This window comes from Perna viridis, chromosome 5 (assembly GCF_037379345.1).
Source record: "Perna viridis isolate PV_CMFRI_1.1 ecotype Kerala chromosome 5, ASM3737934v1, whole genome shotgun sequence".
Lineage (NCBI taxonomy): Eukaryota > Metazoa > Mollusca > Bivalvia > Mytilida > Mytilidae > Perna > Perna viridis.
Genome location: NC_142449.1, coordinates 38,210,557 through 38,232,188, shown reverse-complemented (window position 1 = coordinate 38,232,188; position 21,632 = coordinate 38,210,557). Strand labels below are relative to the sequence as shown.

Here is a 21,632-nt window from a genome sequence, read left to right as displayed (position 1 = left end):
ACTATTGACAATCGATTTCTAACTAAAATAAATCACCTGTCCATTCCTACAATACTCTAGGTTCTACGCGACTAAGTGTGCATCTGGCCTACTTTGAAGGTGAATTTGATTTTAAAATTCAATAATTTGAGAAGGTAAGTTTTATAGCTTATTTGAATATCTACATTTGTTTCAGTTTAAAACATTGCTTATTGACTTGAATAAATTACATCGTACTTTTAGTTCAACGGACTTCTATTGTTAATCGTAGAAAGTTGCGTTGTATTGATTTCAGTCTTTAACCGCTTATTCGGATATGACTGACTATACTAGGGGCACAAACTAGTGTAAACAAAAACTGAGAAGAGCATAACAGACATTTTGGACGAAAGCGACACGTTATCAAACCTACAATGTATGTTACTCTTCGAAACACCCGACTCATGCTCGAAACTATTAAAAGCGACAGACCTATTACATCAGACAATTACGGAATCCCATTAGTGCCACGTGTTCACTTATTTTTAAGTCGTTATAACGACTTAGTATCACGTTAAAACGACTACGTATCTCGTTTTTGTTTTAACGACTTAACATCTCGTTTAAACAAATTAGTATCACGTTATAACGACATAGCTAACCCGTTTAAACAACTTAGTATCTCGTTTAAACGACATTGCTAACTCGTTTAAACGACTTAACATCTCGTTTGAACGACTTACTATCACGTTTTAACGACATAGCTAACTCGTTTAAACGACTCCGTATCTCGTTTAAACGACATAGCTAACTCGTTTAAACGACTCCGTATCTCGTTTAAACGAATAGATTACCCGTTTAAACAAATAGATTACCCGTTTAAACGACTAAGTATCTCGTTATAACGACATAGCTAACTCGTTTAAACGATTCCGTATCTCGTTTAAACGACTAAGTATCTCGTTATAACGACATAGCTAACTCGTTTAAACGACTAAGCATCTCGCTCGTTTAAACGACTTAGTATCTCGTTATGATGACATAACTGGCGTTGTTCGCTATGTCTTTTAAACGAGAAACTAAGTCGTTAAACGAGTGAGCTATGTCGTTATAACGAGATACTAAGTCGTTATAGCGACTGAAAAATAAGTGAACACCTGGCACTAATGGGCTTCCGTAGACAACAGGGTCGTTTATAGTGGATGTATTTTTTTAATATCTATTCAGCTAAGTTCAGCTTAGGTTATCTTTTTATTTCTGCTTGAAAGCTTTGTAACTTCTGAGAAAATTTTTAACTGACATCACCAATTTCAAAGACATTAATTGGATTTACCATGGAAATTAAGAATAATAATTTTAAACTTTCTTTGGTGCCCTAACTTGAACTGTCGACCACATGAAGAACTGAGGATGACTATTGCCTAGAGTTTTGTAATTTTGTTGTAACCCTTCATAACAACCGAACTCAGAAATACATCAAATATAATAATTACAAAATCTGTTTAAGAGCTACTTAAAAAAAAGTACCAGTGTCGTTCTTTTTTGCTATGAAATACAAAAGTACCAATAATTTTTTGCAAATTTCTATATGCCTGTATTTGTACAAAATGTACATGTTTCAAGGAGTAACCTGAATGAAATGACCAGAAAATACTTGAATTTTAGTGAAAATGATATAATGAGATCCATATATCATGCCATATCAACTCTCGACCTATATATAGAATGGTTGATATAGCATGTGATACAGATTTAGGCATGTGATATTCTGTATTTATCACATGGCTCAACCTTCGTCTCCAATCTCTTGCACAGAAGGTATTTTCGCTATTTCAAAGTTTCAGTAACACTTAGAACTTAACCCCGCCACTCTATGCAAATAACACTTGCTTACGTTAACCTAAGACACATTGGCGGATCCAGAGGGGTGTATAGGGGGTTGGCATCACCCTTTTTATTGGAAAATTTTTCATTTTCATGTGTAAAATTGACACCATAAAAATGGCAAATACATGTATATGTAATGTCCTAGCATCCTTCCTTTTTCTGAGGAACCTCGATTGGCACCCCTCCTTTTCAAAGTGTCTGGATCCGGCCCTGAGACGGATACATTTACTGTATCTTTTGGTCATAATAAAAATATATCATTTTATAGATGGTGAAAATGTTGTTTTTATTCAGTGTTATTCGTGAGAGATCGATGCAGGTCGTTCCGAAAGTTGACATTTTATGTACAAACATTAAACAAAACTCTTGACAAATGCAAATGACGAGACAGTTAAGAGGATTTAAGGAGATCGTTTTACACGCTGTCTTTTCTATAAAGTTTGTTCGTTAAACTTTCGTTGTCTTAAAGTTATGTCCGTTAACTGAACATATAATATACTGAGCTTTCATTTCTGTACCACAGAAAGTTGCTTTAAGTAATTTGTATAGGTTACTTTCTAGATCTCTTTCTTCAATATGAAAAAAAAATTGTGGAGGGTTGAAGGGAAGGCCTTTAAGGCCTTTTTACATATCATTTTTATATGTTTTCGTATGTTTAGCATTTTTATTTAAAAAAAAACTTAAATCTACTTGTCTTTCGTAACACTTTTATTATTAGATTTTGTATCAAGATCTATAATGATGATGATATTTAACATCATCTGTTACAAGTTATTTTGTGATACTGTGAGATGAAATAGGCTATCCAACACCGGGATAATTATTGACGAAGCATTTTAATTTGAATTGAAGATAGTTACTTCTCTTTTTAAAGTAAATGATCATTTGTGAGTTAAGCCAGATTTCCTCAGATTATCTTTTTACATTTTTCGATATTTATAAGTAACTACAATTCAAGTATAATGAAGCACTGCCCCAAACGTGCCAATGTTTGTGAACATTATTTGAAAATGATTTTATGGAACCAAGAAAGCAATAAACTGTACTATATAACCTTGTAAGAAAGTTAAGCTTAATTACCAATAAATCTTCCAAAACTTCCACAAACAAGTTCTAACAGTAACATTTAGATAGTAAGGTCATACAAGGATGCTTGATATTTTACCTGAAATTAAATTTAAAACACTGAACATATTGCTTTTATTCTTGTAAGTGCGGGTTGTGCTTTCTTTCAATTTTTCAAAGTTTTATGCCACTTTACACTTAAATTCAATTCAGCAATTGTCATGGCGCTTTTTAACATACAAAAGAAAACGTGAGTTGTGTAAACATTTCCGTTTTAATTATACTACACTTTATATATTCATGGTTACTAGCTATCATCACAACTACAAATAAAACAGAACATTCTTAAGAAAATAGAAATGTTATCTTCAGCTTAGAATATTAAATTATGCAATTTAAAATTGTGTTAAGAGTTGCTCATTTACTTTTGTTGCTTTGTATGTATCATTTTGGATATTTTATGCTTTGTGTGTGTGTGTGTTTTCCCTGTCTGGTCTTTGTCCCTGGATTCTTTGGATTTCTGCTAGAACCTTGTTTCCCTTGATTACTCTTAAAGGACAACTATTTTAGTTTCGTTGTGTGTGTAATTTTGGTTATTTCATATTACCAGGATTCGAATAGTAATTAAAAGAATATAATTCAATGACAACAACATGGCAGGGAATGAAGACACACACATCAAAGAAAATGAAAGAATCAAAATAACACGTACAACGAAACAAACGTATATGAGCTACATGTGAACCGGTTGGGTAAGCGTCATATGCTTTTCTAGAAACACTCGCGAAGTTCCTCACAAAATATCATGTCCGGGGCAGACGAAAGATAACTGTTTTGTATTTTAAATGTTGTCGTCATATCCACGATCGACGCCTAAATCAGACTTTTAGACATAGTCATTTAAAATTTCATAGTCAAAAAGTATATTATCTAAACCATTTTGAGATTCCATATATTGGAGAGTACAAAAGATACAGTTGCGATCACTTCTAACCTCTCTTAAATTCTGGCAGAATCTGTCAGGAAAACTGTTCTACGACAGCAGATAGAAACCCTGACAGATCCCGACAGAGGCTGTCCTGGATCAGGACACATTTTGCCCCATTCCCTGACAGTTCCCGACAGAAACTGTCCTGGGTCATGACAAAGAAATGCGAATAGCTGTTCTAAACTGTCACTAAATCTACATGTATCTCTTGTGTGTGACGTAATTTAGAACTGGAAGTCCGCAATTAATAATGGAAACTATGTGAAGTAATGTAAAATAGCAGGTCCGATTAGAAAGAAAATCTTGATTTCAAAATTTTCATTGAATGATTAAAATTTCCAATTATATAGAGGTCATCGTGATCATCATCCCACAATCACTCGATCTTGGTTCATTTTCCAACATTTGGCGCTCATGGCCCAGCCACTCGTCGTTCAAAAAGTATCTTTCTTTACATGTACATGTATAATTTGATACATTCTGTCATATACCTGCAATTATTTTTTTTATTTGATTACAGGTCTATGATTCTGTTCTAAGTGTAAAACGGCAACCGACAACTTTCAGATGTTTGGTAATTTCAGGGAGTGTATATTAAATATAAAGTAACCGCATTTGCACTTATTGCATACTTCGCAAATTGAAGATGAAGTGCATTTTTCATACACAGCCCAGCCTATAATGCTTATAGACAAGTTGTCATCAACAAAATAAAAAAAAACAAAGACAAAAGTTTCTCCTCAATAACAGGAAATGATATATCTTAAATATTAAACAGTAATTGTTTGATTGTTCTAAAAGCCTTGGTTGAATATATAAATAAATGTTTAGCATTGTCAATTAAATAAAGTATTAGTTTAAGGCACACCCGCTCCAGTTTTTCAATATGGTCATTATTAGAACTGTCATTTCCTGTATGTTTGGATTTGTGTATTGTGTCATAACCATTTATTGTGAATGTGTTTCAACGAAAGAATATTTGTATTTGTAGTTCTATAAAGTCCCTGGTAATTTTCATCAAGTTCAAGTTCAATTTTTGGAGTTAATCTAAATACAGGCCGGGAATAACAGGACGGGCATTATTCATGACGTCTGACATAATGAATAATACTCAAGGTATGTTTTGTGTTAGCATGTCTGTCTGGATATGTTTTGTGTTAAAATGTCTGCCTGGATATGTTTTGCGTTAAAATCGAGTTTCCTTTTTAGGTAAGTTATGTTCATTGTCTGTCTGCGTTTTTCTGGGAAAGCTTGTAATAATTCTGGATTGACATCTATACACGTACGTGTTTCATTCAGAGTGTCATCTTCCTCGCTTGTCTCTAAATTAAAGTGTAACTTTTTTCTTGATATATAAATATTTCATTATCTGTTCTCTATATGCTGAGAACAAATTGGTATTCGTTTGCTAGTAGTCGAAGATTGACAACGGTTCTTTTTTTCCACAGGTTCAAGCCCTATGCCTCTACATATCCGCTCCAATTGCAAGATTGAAAATACATTTAAGAACATCATAATTAATAAAGGAATACAGATTGGTGATAAGTCCATTAGCAAGCCATTCACATGGATACTTTTATCTATTTTATTTAATCTATTACTTTACAAATGCAGTTTGTGCAATTCCTGAATATATCCAAGTACTAAGTTATCTATTTTAACATGTGAATAGTCTGCCAATGGACCTTTAGTAAGGTAGATGGACATTGACGTAATCCTCTGATCTCTCTGACACAATACTTACTACTTCTAACTTGAACAATAAAGGCGCCCTGAGTGTGTACATGCAAGCATGTTGACTACTTACTGCTGTAGGGTGTTGATAAGTTCTGGGAAGAGAGAGAACTTTTTCCTGTACGTGCGATGTGTCTGACAATTTTCCTCAACCTTTCATGCAATTTTTCATCTCCCAACTCATGCTCCGCTTTTTATGTATTCTATTATGTCAGAAGTTGCATTAAGACTTTTAGGAATAATTTATTCGTCACTCGAAATAGCTGCTCTTGAAGTGATACATGTACTTACCTGTGCCAGACAAGCCTCTAGAATCTCATAGTTTTCAAAGTTTTATAAAAAAAAAGAAGTGGAAACAGAGAACAAGCATATCAACAGGCAGTTCCTGTCATTAATTCTCATGTTTCAAGACAGCATTATAGCTCTCTGAAAAATGTTATACCATAGTACGGGTCATAGAATCCATCAAATTGATCCAAAACCCATTTACCTGCATGATTAATTATAAATTAGATAAACAAGGTGTGAAAGTGTGGGTGTTTTCCTTTTGCGCGGATTTACTTTTCGATTTTCGTAGTTAGATTGCGCCAAATAAATGATCCTTTTGCTCCAGAATACAGGTATATTTATATTTGATATTTTTTTGTGTTACATTAGATGCTTGTTGTTGTCATTTGGAGGAGGTAGATTTGTACTCATTTTAACATGGGTACGGCATTTATATTCGATAATTTAACATCGGCTCATTTAAAAGCTAAAACACTATATTAATGTAACGTATCACACAAAAGCTTGTTTGAATTACGATATTCTAAAAAAATATAACAATAACGAGTGAAAAAGAAGTTCTGAAATTCTGAAAATTCCCCTTTTTACGATTTTATAGTAATTGTCACCCCAAAAGATACAGCTAAGCGCCTAAATTGATCAGATGTATTGGGTACATCATTATCTTAAGTATAAATGCCTAAAATATGAGTTCTACAGTGTCAGTATGCTGTGAGTGAGAATTCTGTTTGATACTGAGATCAGTTTTCTTGGCGAAGGGGTAATATTTTTAACATTTTTTGGAAATTCCTTCTTCTTTCTTTTTTTTTTGTGGTTTATTTATGTAGACAATTAAATTATCTATCGTATGATACCAAATTTGAGACGTTTTAGTTTAGCAATAACTTGTAGAGACAAATTTATATGACTTTTAAGGAACAAATCGAAAATCCCATTTTTGCATTTTTTTTTTATAAATTCTGACTACGAAAATCGCCAAAATTCATCGAAAGAACCCCAGAAGTATAAATCGTGATAAAAAAAATAATCCTAGACAGAAAATACCAAATAAGCCAATTTTTACTGAAGCATATATATTCTGGGGGATTGAACATAGAAAAATATGTCAATTTAAGCGATTTTTCAGTGGGCTAGGTGTATATTTTTTTCATTTTACCCCAGGAACCTAAGTGTTACCGCAGTATGTTTGTTACCATTGTAAAGTTAAAACAGTGAGCTACATGATAATACCTCATTTTGTTTAGTTTGCTTACACATGCTATCCCAGGAAGGCTTAGACGCTCAAATAACTGAGTCACAAAAATCTTCGCTTTTTGACCCAGTGGGGTATAAATATAGACTTAAATACGAAAAAGAATCCGAGAATATTCTTTGGCGACAAATTAATTTTTCATAATATACATATATGTTACTGGGCAAATTGGAATCCAGGAGGATCCGAAATCTTCATAGGGCAAATCGGAATTCCAATTTGTCCTAGTAGAAATTGGAATTCTGATTTGCACTGGTTTAAATCCAGTACAAATCAGAATTCCAATTTCTACTAGGGCATGTTGAGATATCCTGATTTGTACTAGGGGGATTCCGGATCCTAGAATCTAAAATCGCTCTAGAAATTCTGGATTGTCCTGGCATTTTAAACTATGCAATTTGTTTGAACACTGAATTCAAACTACATTTAATAATATTTTATTCAATCGAGCTACATTATGTGATCAAGTTAAAACAATAAAAACACAACTTTTTTAATATTTTGAACAATTTTCAAATTTTCTTAAGGAGCACTTTTCTTATTGCAACACTTAGTAAGATTCTGTTTCTGAGATATTTCTGCAAGTTCGGTTTGATTAACAGCATTTAATCCGCGGGAAAACATACTATCCTTAAATCCACAATATCATTTTCAGAGTAGTAGTTTTTTTTCAAAATACCATCTTTTGAAAATATTTTATAAACAGAATTAGAATCGCTGACAACTTTAATATCTAGAATTTTACTACTACTTTTTTTGAATAAAAGATGATAAGACAATTATTTTATCATTATATAACACCAACACACTTTCAGTTTTTTTTTTTTATTTACATGTGTTATAACTTTTTAATAAATGTACACTCATTTAGGCTAGATACCACTAATTCCACTTCCCATTCGTTTCTATGCAAATTTCACAATATTCAATGGCTTCTCTGGACTTTACCTTAACTTTAACCTGCAGAGGACTATATATCAGCATGATTCTACATATGTCAGCTCACAATCCTCAGAATGGCATGTGGGGTTAGCAGACTTGCAGTGCAGTACTGGTCACCGGAAGTGAAGTGTCTATAAATAGCATGGGAAATCCCAGTGTTTTCACAAGATAGGGGTATATTTAGAAATCATCATGGATATTAGGCTTCACATCACAAGAAGCAAAATGCATCTATAAAATGTACAGAAATGTTTTTCATTTCAGAAACTGTTTAAATTTTTTAAATAAGATGAGAACTTTTTTCACAGCACTATGAGGAACAGGGGTAATTTCTGCGTAAGACTATTTTAGCGTACGTTCCAAATGCTCATTGGTTGAATTGGTGGTCTGTAACCTTTAAGTCAGGACGATCCGGAATCCTCCTGGGGCAAATCGGAATATCTCAATTTGTCCTAGTAGAAAATGGATTTAAACCAGTACAAATCAGAATTCCAATTTCTACTCATCCTCCCAAGTCAGGGTTTTGAGTTCACCCTCGCTCCCTCAACCCCCTGACATCACTCATTCATATTTAGCGGGTATCGTCCAGAGCTATCTAGTGACTTACTTAATTTTAACCCGGATCCAAAATCCAATCAAATCACTCGTAATAGTAACTCTTCGATATAACTTACAAACTGGCTACACATAACGTCATTTTTTTTTCTGTAAAGACTCTAAACAGAATCTACAGTTATCAATTGTGACATCATAAAACTTTCTGCAACTATAACGGATCGTCCATTACCTCGTATTATTGTTTACCTTTCCACAGACATTTTATGTTAAATCGATTTTCATTGGTGTTTCTCACTCGGAGAAGCAACCAATCGGAATTGGCTGGACGATACCCGCTAAATATGAATGAGTGATGTCAGGAGTTTGAGGGAGCGAGAGTGGACTCAAAACCCTGACTTGGGAGGATGATTTCTACTAGGACAAACTGGAATTCCGATTGATATATGACAGTCCTAAGCCTAATTATGTCTATAAATGAAGATGTTTCACCCCGAAAAAAAGTTCGTGCGGTCAAGATTTTTGATTTATCTCTAAATTAATTTCAAATATATCTACATGTATACATTAAAATATAGCAAAAAGTAATAAATTTCTGTTTTGTTACCATGTCCCGAAAAAAATGCACAAATCATATAACAGAAGGAGTCCGTTCTGTCCAGATTTTTTTCCCTTCAACCTTCTCAAAATTAAATATTTTTTTATCAAAATATAACGTTTAATATGGGCTGTAAGAATGTGTAAAAAATGACACACATTTACAACATAGAAAAAAAATAACTGTGTTCGTTCCCACATCCTATACCAAATTCATGTTAGAAAAAGTTCGTCCTGTCAAAATTTTGAATTCATTTCTGTACATATTTCACAAATATATACACCAAATATTTCAAAAACATTTACACCAAAATATAGCGAAAAGTTTAAGGTTTGAGAACACATTAATGATTTTTGACAGACATAAAGTTTTCAAGTATTTGGTGTTTTGGTACCGTACCATTGTCAAAAAAAAAGCGTCACAAACCCCGTAACAGAATAAGTCCGTCTGTTTTTTTCCACTTCAACTCAAAATGAAACAATTTTCATAATAAAATGTACCTATTAGTATAAGCTTTAAGAATAAGTAAACATTATTTGACAGACATGACACATTTTATCAATAATTAATGTTATTCATCAACATGTCCCCCTTTCCATCGCCATTTTCTTGTCAGAAAAGTTTCGACCTCTCAAGATTTTCGCTTTTAAATTATTATTTGACATTTTCAAAAACAAAAAAAATTAAATCACTACAAGTTATTTTCTTCTTTAAAAATAATTTTATGAAATGAATTCCACTGAGTAAAACTAAAGTTATTGCTATAAATGTAACGGAAAATGCTCGGACTTCTTTTTCTCGTCCTGTTTTTAGACCAACCCTAATTATTGAGTGAAAGTACCTTTAAATTACATGTACATTATGGTCTCAAATCATTCATTAAATGTTAGAATTGACATTTTTAGCATTTAATCGGTGACTGCTACCTATATATTTCGATCCAAATTCTTTAAAATGCCATTCTTTAGCAAAAATATGAGTGAGCATTTCCTATTTACCTAATCTTAAATTAATGTAGAAATTGTGACTATTAGTTTCATGTTTGTGACTGTGACACCTGTATTTCTGTCAAATTTCTAAAAAAAAATTGCAAAATGTATGAGTGCGAAAACTTTTAATTTCCATAAGGGTCTAAAGTTATTGACTAAAATGCTAACTTTTTCCATATAACTATCATGTGGGTGAGCTGCGACACATCAATTTTTAATGTCATATTCTTGCAAAATGTATGGGCGCGAGCACTTTTAAATTTTATAAGAGTATAAAATTAATGTTTAAAATGTAAAAATTGTCAATGTAAGTATCATACTAGTAACTGTGACACATATTATACAATCAAAATTCTTAAAATTCATACATTGTTGCAAAATGTATGAATGTGATCACTTTTAATTTCCATAAGGGTATAAATTTATTGTATAAAATATAAAAATTGTAAATTTTACTTTCATACTGGTAACTGCTTCACATATATTTCAAAAACTCTGAAAATTGACATATTTTTTAAGTGGGAGACTGGGACACAAAAAAATTGAGTCAAGATTCTTTAATAATATCATATTCTTGCAAAATCTTCGAGTGCGAGCACTTTTAAATTCCAAAAGGTCCAAAATTAATGACTATTTAATGCTAAAATTTTCCATTTAACTACCATCTGGGTGGCTGCGACACACACGTTTGAGTCAAAATTCTTTAAAAATGTCATATTCTTGCAAAATGTATGAGTGCGAGCACTTTTAAATTCCATAAGGGTCTAGAGTTTATGACTAAAATGTTTTTTTTTTCACATCACTATCATGTCAATGGCTGTGACACATATAATTCAGTCCAAATTCTTTTAAAATGTCATATTCCTGGAAAAAAATGTATGAATGTAAGCACTTTTAATTTCCATAAGGGTGGTCTAAAATGTTGAATTTTGCAATATAACTATCAAGTGTGTGACTGCGACAAATGTATGTCAATGTAATATAAATGTTAATTTTTTTCCACATCACTATCATGTCTGTGGCTGTGACACATATAATTCAGTCCAAATTCTCCAAAAATGTCAAATTCTTACAAAATGTATGAGTATGAACACTTTTAAGTTTCATTGAGGTCTAACATTTTTGTATAAAATGTTTAAAATTGTCAATATAAGTACTCTGTATCTTACTTGTGCCTACGACACATAAATGTCAGACCAAATTCTTTGAAGTCAGCTGGAGCGTAGCACCTGGTACGACAGGTAAGGCTACGTAAGGCTGTTTCAATAATTTTTTTGGTACTGCATACCGTGCATACCGTACATAAAAGTCTTATCAAATACTGAAAAAAAGTTCAAAGATAGCAAGGCTTCCTTTCCGTCATACGAATTTGAATTCTGGTGCTACGCCTCTGTTTTCTGAATCACGTAGATGTACTGTATGTAATTCGGTCAGACAAGTATTTTCTTATTAGTGACTGTTAAAATCTGCCAGGATCTGTCATCTACTCTTCTAATCCACGTCCTAGTTCTACCTAGAACAGTTCCTGATAAGAGAGTGTCACGACCCATGACAGATTATGACAGAGCTTGTCCTAAGCCCTGACAGATCCTAACAATGTGTGTCGCGGGTCAGAATAGTTTCTGACAGTTAAGAACTGTTCTATGACAGCGAAGCTGACAGAATCGAAGAGAGGTTAGAAGTGATCGCAACTGTATTTCGAAATGCATTGTGGATGAAGCAAGATTTTTAAATGAATTCAAATATTCTGGTCGATAGAAAACAATCTAAATTAAAAGAAGTAAAGATTTAAACAGGTTAACTTAATTAAAACTTTATTTATAAAATACTAGTATAGGATAACTATATGTAAAGCTACATGTATAGCAATGTCTCAATTTTTAACCCACTCCCACAAACAAAATTTTGGGGATATATAACTTTCACCCTGTCCGTCCGTCTGTCTGTCCAAACTTTTTTTCTCAGCAGCTTGCAGGATTTTATGAAACTTTGTAGGATGTAATACAACTCCACGGAGATGTGCATACTATCAGGAATTCATGTTTTGATTACATTTGTAGTCGTATTCTGTCATTGTGTTGTCCAAAAACTTAGTACTGATTGCGGATTGGGTGTTTTAGAAATGACAGCAAAATTGTGTGTCAAAAGTGCTTAGTTTATCCCCCATAAAAATGTGTCCAGTATGAATCTTGTGTCCACATTGACCCTCATAGGTACATGGTTCAACATGCTGCGGGATATAAGTCCCGTTAGGGGAAATGTCTGGTTTTATATTGCATGTGATACAAAGTATCTCTCGTTATGATAGTATTGTTACCTGTACAAACGTTTGTGTACCATTAGTTTTTATTGTGGAATTGGCTATTTGGTTTGTAATTAAGAAATATTGATTGCTTATAACATTTCATTTTGAAGTTTTCATGAAATTCCGTTCAAAAGCTGTAGAAATTGGATGCGACTCCTGTAGAACTGTCGATTTATACATTTTAAAAGGAAGATCTGACTCCATAATTATGCATTTGATTTTATCCCACCGTCACCACGAATTGACAAAGAGTTTTAGGGTCATTGTCTTTTTATACGACTGCCAGATAATTGGAATTATGGGCCATAAGGGGGCCAAAAACAGACGTTTTTTTCACTTTTAACTGTAAACCACCAGTAAGGTAAATGGACTTCTGTGATAGCATTCTACAACAATCTATACCACCAATTGATTTTGAGTATTGTGATCTGAACCGGTTAGGAATGAGTGGATGGGTCAGAAAAAAAATTGTCCTAATGTTTGGACAATAACTTGACTATAGGTAACTTAATCTGTGCAGTTGTATCACAACTACCATACCACCAAAGAAAGGCTTGGAATAATTTTGTGGGTGGTGAATTGAAACGTATATGAACGAAGGGCCAAAAAGAGGTAAAAAGCAAGCATAATGCCACGACTTGTCAGGACAATAATTTGAATCAAAGTTAATGATCTCTTTTAAATTGTCTTACGAAATCCCATACCGAAAATTAAGTTAATAATTTATTATTGAGGTTTTAGATTAAATTATTTTTCAGAAAATAGGGACCAAAAGCTCAATTTTGTTCACATGTGTACCCTGTGTCAAATGTCAATTTCCCAATTAAAATTCAAAGCTGTATCAATTATAAATGTGTGTTCATACTTGCCCCCAACTGCAACTACTTAGGGTTTAACCTCTGTGGTCGTATCAAGCTGCGTCCCGCGAACCATTGTTATGTCATATGGCTTTCTGCTGTTATCTTTTTTAAACGATATCATTAATATTTTTGTTTTAAAACGGCTCATAATAATAAAAATAATTTATTTCAAATTTCATATCAATGATACGTTTCTTTGCCGTATTGGCTCGAAATCACTTGAAATAAATCCATTAGTTGTATCTTAAAAGTTTAATGTTATGTTTACTATGAATAAAAGCGTTAATCTTTATCTTTTTTTTTGTTTCAGTACTATTTTATATGAGGCTAAACTATTACATTTAATATAAGTTTTAAAATGTTTGTTTGAAAATACCTACACTGTCATTTTTGTTTATAAATTATGGGGGATAGGGTAACATATTACCCTCATAATTATTAACATACAGAGATTACTTCGGGAGGGAGCCATGGGTCATTTGCCCTAAAATGCCAAAATGACCCAAAAATGTAGGGAGACATGGGTCAATGGCCCATTTTTTGTACGAAAATAATGCATTATTCATATTATTGACCAATAGTAATATTTCAAGTTAACCATTTTATGTCACAAGAGAAATGAGAAAATTTAAGAATTATCTCTGACATAAACATGACTATAACGAATTTTCATATTGTATTTTGGTATTGCATATTGTAAATATATATACAAAAGGTATTTATATTCAAAACATTTGTCACGGTTGATAGTAAGATAATTCGTGGTCGTTGTATAATTTATTGCACTCAATATAATACGCATTTTTGAAAATATAAACTTTTATAAATGATGCCTGATTAATACAAACAATAAGTGTTTTATCAATGTTTTAAAGTCACGAGGAAGATAATCATGCAAAATGATGCTTGAGATATATTTCCTGATATCAAACTGATATCCGGTTTCACGAATTATCAATGGCTATTTTTAGAAAACAAATTCCACTTACAATATTTTAATGTTTTATATCTGCGATACTATATTTCAACACCTTGGTAAGTATTGTGTTATTGTATTATATATCTCAACACTGGCAACCATGAAGTGACTACTAACTGTAGTAAAAATCGTTTGTATATATTGTGGATTTAAGCAGGTCACAGTATGTAACTTGTGGCCATAGCAAAATCGCTTAATTGTCGCTAATACAGCTAACAGCTCATATTCTGGGCATTTCTTATAAATACAAATGATATAAAAGATGCCTAGTCTGCAATATTAAAAAAACAGGTTTTCCTTGCCATGGAATTATCGTCGACATTGCAAAGGTTTTATGGCCGTAACCTTGACTTATCATACGGAAGTGTGCTTTTCGAATAATTATGTTTGAATTTTCATTGATGTCATGTCTGTAAGCTAGATCTACATTCTACATTCTTCTTTTCTAGCGCCTGAGCACGGTGCCATCCCCAGTTTTAAATGAAAACAAAAATACAAATCATATAAATATTGCAAATTTGCAAGCAGTAATCTCTCATCTGGAGCATTAGAATCAGAATCAAATACATAGGAAAAATTATATCCCCAAAACTATTTGTATACAAGACGAATGGAACTGCTAATCCTTCCGGGCACCTGCGCAGGTAGCCATCCCTGGTTGTAGACTGTCTTTCGAGGAACCTGAGGACGGTGTCACACAAGTTTAAGAAGGGAGGAACTGCTAATCTTTCCGAACACCTGAGCAACCTCCGATTGTAGTGGAAAGGAACTGTTATCCTTCCTAGCGTATAAGCACTGTTCCAACCTCAGTTTAATTGTAGAATAGAAAAAAAACGGATATGGTGAAACGTAACAAATGCACCAGAGTATAATCTAAATACAAAACAGTAAATACTTTCAGAGATCTCCAAAAGTGTCAACTCACCTCTTAAGTAAGCTCTAGAAGACACTGATAACAAAGTACTACAATCCGCGGTAACTGAACAATGAAAATTCTTCAAAATTAAACTAAAAAGTTGCATAACGACACAAAGACACATTAATGACCAAACTCTTCTGACCGTGGACAGCCGCATGCAATCTGCGGTGGGGTTAAACTAGTTTTATAAAGCATTAACCATCTTCCTTTAATGTGAGGTTAAACATGAGTTGAAACAACAAACAAACAAACACACCATGAAATTCATTCAATAATACATCCAATTCAATTCATGGAGTACCTAAACATAACCATATAGACAAATGAGATATCCACTTAAAGAACGCTCACAGTTACTGATGCTAGCTCAGACCACATTAAAGAATAACAATACCATCAAAACTACCAGCATTAGAAATAATCTGTCACTACAATATAGTGGGCTTGATTTGGAATAGTAACATCAAGTCTTAAAAGGCAAGATTCGATGTAGTGCAATCCTAAAAAATGATTTATTTATTACGCAGGGCTGCAATTAGGGGTCCCATATCTTTATTTGTAAAAAAAAAGGTCCAGATACAGACTACAATTTGAAAATCGTATTCTTTACCAATAAATCTATTGAGCACAGTCGATAAACCCATATTATTTTGTTTGAAAGAACGTTCTTTATGTATATATTTCCGTACAAAATGGGAGGGCAATGCCATTATTAAATAAAGACCTGCAAGGGCTATCATATTTTGTATCAAAGCTTTGTAACGGTAAGAGAACTAAGTAAATGTTTTAGAAGTTTGTGATGTCGATACCCCTGGTGCAAAAACGTTTCTGTAAGGAATTTGTTGCGTTCATTAAAACGTAACACTTCATTACAAATATGAGCAAAACCAGTTGTGAAATATAAATGCCACAAAAGGGTGCTTCAAGAATATCACCATCTAAGAATGGGAAATTAACAAAAGGAAAATCTCTTAATCTGTCATAAATTTAAGTTTGAAGGTTTCTGTTTTCTAGTATAATAGCTAAATGAAGAAAAGATGTACGAGTACTATTATTGATAGACTTAGTCATCATTTGGAACATAGTTATTGAAGTTAGGATTATTTACGGCCAAAATATCATAAAGGTATCTAAAAGTATTATTGAATTCATGCAACAGATTATGTTTTGAAGGATCTTGAAAGAGTTTAGCCATGAACTGCGATTCATAGCAGTAGAGAAACAAATCGGCTATAAGAGGAGCTTATTTAGTTCCCACTGGAATACCAACAATATGCTTCTTGTTTCCCTTTTTTTAGTTGTTGTAATCTGTTTTACTCGGTTCGCTACATTGTATTTATGTAGATCGTCTTTGTTCCATCATTCACATTTAGGCCATTTTTTTTCGACATATTTGAATCATCCCAATGCTGAAGCTTCGGTATGTTTTGCCCATATCCAAGCGCCTCAGCACAATGACACTATTGGTTGTAGATGGAAGGAACTGCTTATCCTTTCGGGCACCTGTGCATGGTGCATTCGTCTCTTATAGAAGGAAAGAACGTCAAATTATACCGACCACCTGAGAACGGTGCCAACCCGGTTGTAGGGGGAAGGAATAGCTTATCCTTATGAGCACTTGAGCACGGTGCCACGAAATTACTGCGAATCTTTCCGAGCACACGCGGGTGTGTTAAGAAGAAATGTCATAAGTTGTCATATTTTCAATGAAAAATATGAGATATGAGATATATTTGTCCACTACGGCTTGCCATACGTTTCCTTGTATTTCAATGAATACCGATAGATAACTTCCCGCAGCAGTTTTCAGGTAAAATGAAATATGCTCTTTAAAATGAAGTTTAAATAAACTAAATCGACCTAGCGCATGCCACTGCAGTTTTGCATTTTCTAAACCATATAATTTTTCACATAGCGGCGACATTAAAACAAGCGCACTTATGGAACGCCTAAACTGTCTGATGAGATACACATTTTTTTATGTGTTGTCAATTTTATATTACTTGCTGTGGTTTTATAATTACATGTGGTCATTTTGTATTTACGTTATGTAGAAACATCTTTACATTATGTCGTTTTGTCTTTACGTTCTGTAATTTTGTCTTTACCTTCTGTCATTTTATGATTACGTTATGTGGATTTCTTATAAAGTGAGGTCGTTTCATCTTTACGTTATGTCGATCTCTAAATACTTTATGTGCATTTTCTTTTCTTTACGTGCAGTGATTTCTTCTTTACGTGGACAAAAATTTCATGATGACGTGTGAGCCCGGAACTTTTCGATCGTGTAAACTTCAAATCAGTCTGTAAAAGGCAAAATAGACGTCGCAACGCCGATTAGAAAAATGCTGAACGAAATACACTTGGGTAGTCTATCCAGTCACCCTAGAGTATTTATTCTATAGTAAAAAATAGCTTATTTGTTATTTACGTTCAATATTATCACAATTGGTATACCTGGGACTCTGTTGATGACTTGTGGCGGTTTTCGTAGTCAGAATAAATTTTTTTAATTCCAAAAACATAGGAATTTCGACTCCTGCGAAATTTTTTTTTACATTTTATTTTCAAAATAATTATGTATACACAACAATGTTAAGTGTTGGCACAATTATAGAAAGTTATGTTAATCACATTGATCACTGTATCTGTCCTATAGGAAATGATTCCATTAATACCTCCATACAGTCATTGGAATGCAGTTAAAACAAAATTTAGCACAAAACTTTTTCTAATGCACCTTCCATCGAACACATAACTACTTGTATTTCACTTATACATCCAATGTCAATGTACATGTGTAATGTACACATGAATTATGGCAAGTAAATGCTTCCTTCTGTTAACTTTACTATGTTCTTGAAATCAAAATTGAATCCAAATTATAGGAAATATTTATTCACAAAAAAAGTCAAATTTCTTGTCACTCTGAGTTGAAAACTGTTTAAGTTCGGTAATATTCTATACTCGAGATTCCATACTGTCACCAAAGTGATGGAAACATCAACCATAAGTAAGGTTTACCTTGTTTTCCATGGTTTTGAAGATTGGAGCTGGGAAATATCTCTGTAAAGACAGTAAAATTAAAATGAGCATATATTTCATGCAATCAAATTACTGGTCAGTCATTTAAAAGACCACGTACGGCCACACGGGTTGAAATGAATATAGATAATTACACACATTACAAGAATTTGACATGTCATTGAAAACTATTGGAAGGAAAACATTTAAACAATGATTTGAAATTTAGATAGTGTTTGTTCAAAAGAAGTACTTTACAATTTTGATTAAAACTTTAAAAGAAGATTGTATAAACAGACGTACTAGTATCAATTTACAAATTTGCGATGGGGTCGTAATGTATTTATCAGTACAATACGCATTTCGGCAGATGAAGATTTTTGAAACTGGTCATAACTGATGACAGTTGTTCGATTTATGTTAGTAGCCTAGTAGGTCAGTGATGAATGAACACCGGCGAAGCCGGTCCCGCACATAGTTAAAACCGTCTTATACACAAACAAAGAGAATTTAAAGAGATACAACTTACCCAAACTTGGAGTGTTGTTTTACTAGTAACATGTATGACTTCAGAATTCGGCGATGATTGAAGTGTAATGTCTCGGTAAATGCAAATATGATGTCATTTGTTTACTACAGGTGCTCTGACGTTTCAACCTTCTCTGTGACGTCAAAATCGATACAAAAAAATGCTCTCAATTTTGTTATGTTGTGTTTCTTATGAAAATTGGGGTCTATTTAATCGTTAAATTTATAGATTAAAAGAACTAAGGACTACATTTAATACTAAAAATATTCTTATGTTTTATTTGCAAAGATTTTGGTTACTTCCGGAATAAATTCTCCCAACTTAAAAAGTCACGTATTTTGTGCGTGATCAGACGTCAACCAGATGTACAAGAAAACCCCTGAACATACCCGCGCATGAGTACGGTGCCACTTCGGTTGCAATATAGGAAGAAACTGCTAATCCTTCCGAACACTTGAACACTGTTCCACCCTCATTTGTAGAAGGAAGGATCTTCTAATTCTTCCGAGTACCTGAGCACGGTTTCATCTTTATTTTTTTAGATGGAAGGATCTGCTAATTCTTCCGAGCACCCGAGCATCCTTAATTTTGAGTTGCTTGGATTCTTGCTGTTCGTTTGTCTGTGTGCACCTTGTGTTTTTTTCAAGGTGTAAGTTTGGTGTTCAGGGTATTGTATTTTCCAAGGATCCCTCATCGGTTGCAAATTTATCATAACTTAAATGATTTCTCACTTATTTAGTTCAGTAAATTAATTTTTCATTGTCACGAAAAGAAAAATGACTGACTGAAAATGAAATAACTTTTACATAAGTTGATTTATGGTTATCTTTTTTAAGGGATATCAAGTTTCCAAACATTGAAAAATCATTAAGAAATTAAGTTTGCGAGAATCATAATGATTAGCAAAATAATCGATACTTATTGATTCCTAAAACGACACATAATCGTTTAATGCACACACCGTATTTATAATTTGTTAATAATGCCTATTAAATATTAATTCCTGCTTTTCTCTTATTGATTTTTGTACTGCAACCACATTGCCACCTGCTTGCCAAATCACTAAAAAAGAACGATGAAAGGTAATTAATTTTAGTTGCAAATGTTTTTCGAAAAAATATATTGAGTTATTATTTATTACTTTTATTTATTATTATTATTCTATTTATTATTTTTTACATGGTTATGTGTTTTCAAAATACATGATAATTTCACATTATTACAGTTCTCCGCGTTATTTCCGTAATTTATCCTAGCAATATTTATTTTGATACTAGGGAAAGGGTCATTTCTTGTTTTGCTTTGTGCTTTTTGTATGACTGTCGTTGTCAGAGTCTTAAGATGTATTTTATATTTTGTAGTTCTTTTAGATGAGCATATTCTGATATGTATAGAAATCTAACTTTGACAATCTGATGACACAATGAGAGATCTGTGTATACCAATTAAACCATATGACTGTCTGGGCCGTATTATACCACGTCCAAAGTATGCTGTATTCTTTATTATCTTGATGGCAACTCTAAGCATCTTTTTCAAGTGCAAACAAAGTGAAATCGATAAGATCATTGATCTTCCGGAATATGACGAATACTCTTATGAGACATTGTTAAACACATTTCACAACGTAAACCGTGTAAATAATCATCCATTCAAATACATTTTTGACCCCTATAAGGTGTGTTCCAACAACATAAAAGGACCGGATCTTCTTATATTGGTGAAATCTGACGTGACACACTTTAGCTATCGCATGGGGATCAGGAAAACTTGGGGAAATTTTTCAATAACCTCACTTAGGCTTGTTTTCCTGATTGGATATTCATCAACTATTCAGAATTTTGTTGCTAATGAGTATGAACGGTACCATGATTTAGTGCAGGAAGATTTTATTGATGCCTACCACAACAACACCTACAAGACCATCATGGCTTTTAACTGGGCAACTAGCTCGTGTCCCGGGACTAAACACCTGCTTTTCGTAGATGATGATTATTTTGTGAATGTAAATGGTATAACAGAATATCTGAAAGTAAACGGATCGCTTAATAATTATATGTTTGCAGGAAATAGAGTTGAGAATGCTAGAGTATTCCGTTATATTGAGTCACAGTGGTATATGACTAAAGAAAACTATCCATTTATGCATTATCCTCCGTACATAAGTGGTGGAGCGATTCTTCTATCTATGAAAACTGCAATGATAATGAAGAATATATTCCCCTATATAAGGTACATCTATGTGGATGATGTTTTCCTAGGAATTAGTGCATATATATTACATATTAGTTTGATTCATGATGATCGTTTTTCACTTATATTTGCGGAAGACAATCTGAACAATTGCTTAGTTGCCCATGATTATGGGTCCCCTGACAATCTAATAAGGAACTGGAAGAACTTTCTACGTAGGCACTATGACAATACTGCTGATATTTATCGTCTTCAAGTGAATGATATTATGACATTGTCTTAAGTTTAAAGTTAAGCATTACGTGTAGTCATTTTTCACATTATATTTTTACTTATATTGTAATAGTGTTTACTTTATTATTTATGATTTTCTCAAGTCACAATCCTTAAGCAAGAAACAGACGATATGCCGTTCATGTCGTTCAAAGAAATGGTAATATTTTGACGAACTGATTGAAAAAAAAGATGTGTATTTGCAACTTAATAGTAAATTCTTCGATAACAGCTCTTTATGAACATGAAAATGGTAGTGCTACATGAAATTTTCTTCTTACGAAAATGAATAAG

The 21,632-nt window shown here is 33.0% G+C and overlaps 1 protein-coding gene across 4 annotated transcripts in view; it reads left to right on the top strand.

Moving 5' to 3' along the window:
- The window catches only part of LOC148617409 (beta-1,4-mannosylglycolipid beta-1,3-N-acetylglucosaminyltransferase brn-like), a 49,550-nt gene extending 28,142 nt beyond the window's left edge, over window positions 1-21,408 (top strand). The window contains exons 1-4 of one of the 4 annotated variants that reach the window (XM_088585002.1): window positions 8-134; window positions 4,890-5,014; window positions 19,893-19,954; window positions 20,234-21,408. In XM_088585002.1, the coding sequence (XP_088441128.1) occupies window positions 20,296-21,348 (1,053 nt within the window). In that variant the 5' untranslated portion in view covers window positions 8-134; window positions 4,890-5,014; window positions 19,893-19,954; window positions 20,234-20,295 and the 3' untranslated portion in view covers window positions 21,349-21,408. Of the gene's footprint in view, window positions 1-6; window positions 135-4,889; window positions 5,015-13,610; window positions 14,457-19,892; window positions 19,955-20,233 lie in introns of those variants that run through there. The other 3 variants (XM_088585003.1, XM_088585005.1, XM_088585004.1) reach the window with 3 other exon arrangements.
- The last annotated feature ends 224 nt before the right edge of the window (window positions 21,409-21,632 follow it).